This window comes from Nicotiana tomentosiformis, chromosome 6, assembly GCF_000390325.3.
Source record: "Nicotiana tomentosiformis chromosome 6, ASM39032v3, whole genome shotgun sequence".
Lineage (NCBI taxonomy): Eukaryota > Viridiplantae > Streptophyta > Magnoliopsida > Solanales > Solanaceae > Nicotiana > Nicotiana tomentosiformis.
Genome location: NC_090817.1, coordinates 47,493,241 through 47,498,592, shown reverse-complemented (window position 1 = coordinate 47,498,592; position 5,352 = coordinate 47,493,241). Strand labels below are relative to the sequence as shown.

At 32.6% G+C, this 5,352-nt stretch overlaps 1 protein-coding gene across 2 annotated transcripts; it reads left to right on the top strand.

Moving 5' to 3' along the window:
- The first annotated feature begins 1,187 nt into the window (after positions 1-1,187).
- On the top strand, positions 1,188-4,944 carry LOC104099764 (polygalacturonase-like). Of its 2 annotated transcripts, XM_070179675.1 has the most exons (5): positions 1,188-1,698; positions 2,437-2,726; positions 3,824-4,052; positions 4,529-4,788; positions 4,837-4,944. In XM_070179675.1, exons 1-4 carry the CDS (start codon positions 1,261-1,263, stop codon positions 4,745-4,747), a joined length of 1,176 nt encoding a protein of 391 aa, XP_070035776.1. In that variant the 5' UTR covers positions 1,188-1,260; the 3' UTR covers positions 4,748-4,788; positions 4,837-4,944. The 2 variants fall into 2 exon arrangements, with proteins under 2 accessions (XP_070035776.1, XP_009605156.1); XM_009606861.4 differs by having other exon boundaries at positions 4,529-4,856.
- The last annotated feature ends 408 nt before the right edge of the window (positions 4,945-5,352 follow it).

Below are 5,352 nucleotides of genomic sequence, written 5' to 3'. Positions count from 1 at the left end.
AATGGATCTGTCATATATGGAAAAGATTTATAATTTCCTTATAGGAAAGTAAAATTAATTTTGGTAAACTATTTTTCCTTACTTCAAAAAAAGGTAAAATTCAAATATAAAAAGAAAATCACGACAAAATCCTAACATGACGTGATAATTAATTTTTCATGAAACTACGCCTGATTTTCAGCTTCCCAATCTGGTCCATTAAGTACCTGCAATTACATAAGAGATTGTTAAATATGAGTTCATTTATAATTTGTTAATACTATAAAGAGATAGAGAGAAGAAATAAGAAAGTAGAAGGGAACCAGAAGAAATAGGACAATAATGGTCATTACAAGATAGAGCAAATTGTTTGTCTAATATAGGAGTCGTGGCAAGGAGGTAGCTATGCATCGGCGATCATATAGCCTGGAAAGGCTCTGCCATCGGTCCATCGAAAGTATCATATTCTACTCCAACTATATTCAACGCCTTGCACCGTAAATCAGCTAAGCAAGCCATTTCATTTCTTTATTATTGCCGAGTTTCCCTCATTGACATTGTAAGATTCTTACACTATCAGATTAAAATAACTTAGGATATTTATGTTTGTACATTAATTGTAATTTGTAATCTAAATGATGCAGTAAAGAATATGCTATAATCAGTTAAAATATATCAAAAATATAAAATTCGTTATAATATATATATATATATATATATATATATATATATATATATATATATATATATATATATATATATATCGCACACGCTAAATCCTTGTTGATATTCCATTTCTTTCTCTTTTTCTTTCATCGTTGTTTTTGTTTTTCCTTCTTATAAATTTGGGGTTATGAGTGCTTTCCCTTTTTATAATTAAAGCCGTCAAGTAAAGCCGTACTTAAACATTGTACACAAAATCGCAAGTAATTCTTTATTATTGCACATAAGATACGTTAGTTTTCATGCGCTTAACCGCATACTTTCTTGAAGGGAAAGTTGAAGCGAACATGCTCTATTGACCAAAACAACTGCAAAATAACTTGTAACATGGCTGCCGTACATATCATAGTATACCGTCGACGTGTGACATACACTTTTAAGTTGATTGGTGCATTAATTTCTCCAATCATTGCCCAATTACAGGCAATAAATTCAAGAAAGAGATCTGAAAACCCTATAAATATTATGGTTAGTTATCCGTTTTTCCCAATTCGACATATCAACTTTTGTTTGTATTGCCAAAAGAAAACCCAAGGAAGAAGCCCATTTTTTATCTAAATGGATAACCTGATAATATCTTGCATTACTGTCCTCTTATCTTCTATATTTCTATTCTTGCAATCAAATGCAACATCAACCTACAATGTGTTAAGCTTTGGTGCCAAACCAAATGGCCAAACTGATGCAACTCAGACATTTCTGAAGGCATGGAGCGCTGCATGCAGCTCAATGCAACCAGCGACCATTTACGTTCCCCGAGGACGTTATCTACTAAAGGCAGCAACATTTAGAGGGCCATGTCAAAATAGAATAACTGTAAGGATTGATGGAACCCTTGTGGCTCCATTGGATTATTGGGCCATTGGCAACTCCGGCTACTGGCTTTTGTTCATTCAGGTCAATGGGATTTCGGTCATCGGTGGAAATCTTGATGCTAAAGGAGCAGCTTTTTGGGCTTGCCGGAAATCGGGCAATAATTGCCCAGTTGGAGCTAGGGTATGTTTTTTAATAAATCTATTTCATGCAATAAGAAATTCTTTCTGTCCAATTTATGTAATAATATTTGGCTGGGCACAATATGTTTATGAAATTAAGAAAGGGTTAACCAAATATATATGAAAAGTATCAAAAAATGTGTAATTCTTTTCGAACAAAATAAAAAGGAAGTATGTCACACAAAATGAGACAGGTGAAGTAGTTATTTGATCAAAAATTGGAAAATGACCAAACTTTTCTTGAAGGTTTAGGTCTTAAACTATACCTAGTAGGTAACTTTTCTTCGTTAAGTATAATCATTCATTCTTGAGATCATTATTTCTTCTTCTAGTACTTGGAGATGTAGGGCGTGTGCCGTGGTGATGGTAGAAGAAGAAAGATTTAACCTTCATGTTGTAATTTAATTTCAACAGCAAAAATACTAATGTTTTTCATTTAAAAAATTTCTCTACTTCAACTTTTATTAACGTTCCTAACCTTTTATTTGACATCATGTGAAATGAACTTAAAAATACCCACACACATTCTCTCCTCCTAGACATTATAACACATGTTTATATTCTTTCCATTTCATTCTACATGTATCCTTATACATAGAAATATCCTTATACATAATAAATATCTCAGTCCATTTTAGTACATCGAAAGTACCATGTCGTAACTATTCATGAAGAAAACAAAAATAATATAAACGTAAAATATTTCAATTATCTTAATTTCTTTATGTGAAAAGTGCAGTCGATAACCTTCAATTGGGCTAATGATGTTGTGATAAGTGGCTTACTATCAATCAACAGCCAGCTAACACATATTGTGATCAATAGCTGCAACAACGTGATGGTTCGAAAGGTAAGAACAATAGCCCCCGATCAGAGCCCAAACACCGATGGCATTCATGTTCAATCATCAACTGGGGTTACTATCATAGATAGTAGATTCAAAACTGGAGATGACTGTATATCTATTGGACCTGGCACTAGAAATCTTTGGATGGAGAACATTCTATGCGGACCTGGACATGGTGTTAGGTAAGCACTCCATGTTACTACCATGACCGTATAGCGACAATCCTATTTAAAAGCTTAAACTATTGAAAAAATTATGCTTTATTTATTTAATTATGTTTATAACAAACCTATCACTTTCAAGCCTAATTCTTTTTTATGAGTCAAGCATGTAGATATTCTTTTTTATTTTATTTTTTATTTTATAAAGAACAGCGAGGAAACTCGAACCAATGATTTTTACCTACTTTGATACCATATTGAAGTGGACGGTCATCCCATTTAAAAGTTTAAACTATTAGAGACCCACGCTTTTATTTACTCATATATATATGTGTGTGTGTTTTCCGATCTCCTTAGGTACGTACAACGAGTATGATTTTTTTCATTTTTTGTATAGCCCTGTATTTGTGAAGGAGAAGAAGGGATTGGGCAATTCGAGGAACTTGTGCGACATGTTAAAACGAGAATAACACAACACTTTTTAGAAACAATAAGATCAAATAATCTTTGATTTTAATTGTACATTGGATATTGATTCTATAATTAATACAAAATTATGTTCTTATTAACTACATAGAAAATACTAAATCACAATCTTTCATAATCACAATATTTTTTAGAAGTGGGAGAAAATATTGTTAATTATAAGAAGTCTGACTACTAAGCTTCACTTGCTCAAACTTAAATGAGGGACTAGGGATCAATGATCAATTTCTAGGTTTCATTTTACTCGGCTACATGAATTGGTGGTCTGTTCTTGAAGCTAAGAGACTTTTTCCAATAAAGAGGAAAATATTATTTGAGAGGTGGTTGATGTCAATATCTCGATATATATTTCAAGTACCATATATTTGGGAAACATATAAGTGGAAACTAATGACTTCTAGTTAATTAATCGAAGCGATGTTGACCTTTATCAAGTGAGTCATAGTTCATTTTTGCGGTTTCACACAGAAATCTTTAGACTTATGGTCATTACGTTCAAATATATATACACTCCTACAAGTTGCAATTTGACCATCAATGTCGTTTTATTTGACATTTAGTTTAGGGTTTATTTTGTGTGTATTTATTTCTTATTTTATGTTGAAGATCTACTTTTACTCTTTCTCTTGCAGCATTGGAAGTCTAGCAAGGAATTATGAAGAAGATGGCGTGCAGAATGTGACATTGGTTTACTCGATATTCACAGGATCTGATAATGGGTTAAGAATAAAATCTTGGGCAAGATCCAGCACTGGTTTCGTCACCAACATTAATTACCGCAACATAGTCATGAAGTACGTTGACAATCCAATCATCATTGATCAGAATTACTGCCCCAACAAACAAGATTGTCCAGGCGAGGTAAATATTCTTAGAATGAATAGAAAAAGATGGGAAGTTGTGGGGGAGGGGGGGGGGGGGGGGGGTTGTCTTAAACAAAATGTTTGAACTTTTCAGCTCTTTAATTAAAATTTATCAAGAAATAGAAAATACCAAGAATATAAGGGAGTTAAACCGACTGTATTTACATTTGAACATATTATATTTGCAAAATATACATGTGAGATTCTCGGATTCAGAAAAATTGCCGGCTTCCTAGTAGTAGAACTATCGATGATCAAAGTATGATTTTTCATTTGCTTTCCTCTCGAGATGAGTTTTAAGCGATATTAGTGTATATTTTGATAATATCAATATTGAGCTGATTAAGTACTCTTTTAGCCTGTTGTTCAATTTGTTTATTGTTTTCCTCTGTAGAAAAATTGTCTGCTAACAGCTACAGAGGTAACGATGAATCTAAGTTGTTATGTTATGATTTAGTTTTTGGTTAATTGCAGACTTCTGGTGTAAAGATTAGTCAAGTAACGTATGAAAATATACAAGGGACGTCAACAACTCCAGTAGCTATGAAATTTGACTGCAGTCCCAGCAATCCATGCAAAGGAATCCAGATAAAAGACATAAAGCTCACTCATATGAACAAAAAGGCACAATCTTTTTGCAAAAATGTTCAGGGAAGTAAAAAAGGATTAATTTTCCCTGACAGTTGTATATGAATACAGTTCTACTTTTGATGTGTGTACGTTAGGGGAGGAAGGTACCCCAATTAAGTTGGTATATTATGTTTCATGGAGATTCTTTATAGTCAGCTCCTCAATTTAACAAGCAAGTGTTACCAATAGAAAGAAGGCTTAGTTGGTCTACTCCAATTAAGTAGTACATACCTTACAACAGCAATAATATGTTTTACTTTGAAAATTATGTAAAAAATGTATTTTCAATATCCTCTGACGCAAATTGAAAATACAAAGTATACTAAATTTTATTTGTTTACCTTATCAATTTTTCATAGAAGTGGGTGTAGTTTATTGTGATGGTAATGAGGTGTGATTCATAAATGGGTAAATGGGTTTGAAATTAATAATAGGTGTGAAAATAGGACAATAACATAAAGGGAAATCATGGAAGATAAATGTGAAAATAAAGGGAGATCATGGAAGATAAATGCGAAAATAAAACAACTAAACCGTTCATATCATAATACAATGGACAAAAATGAAACTTAAGATAACATAATCATTTATTGGGAGTTTATTAGTTACCGACATAACCATCGTGATGCCCCATACTTCAACCGTAATGAATGAGCATCTCATCTCAT

Coding starts and splice junctions, on each gene's coding strand:
- LOC104099764 (XM_070179675.1), top strand. CDS start 1,261: ATGGATAACCTGATAATATCTTGCATTACTGTCCTCTTATCTTCTATA. Junction 1,699..2,436: donor ATTGCCCAGTTGGAGCTAGG/GTATGTTTTTTA, acceptor TGAAAAGTGCAG/TCGATAACCTTCAATTGGGC. Junction 2,727..3,823: donor GGACCTGGACATGGTGTTAG/GTAAGCACTCCA, acceptor TTTCTCTTGCAG/CATTGGAAGTCTAGCAAGGA.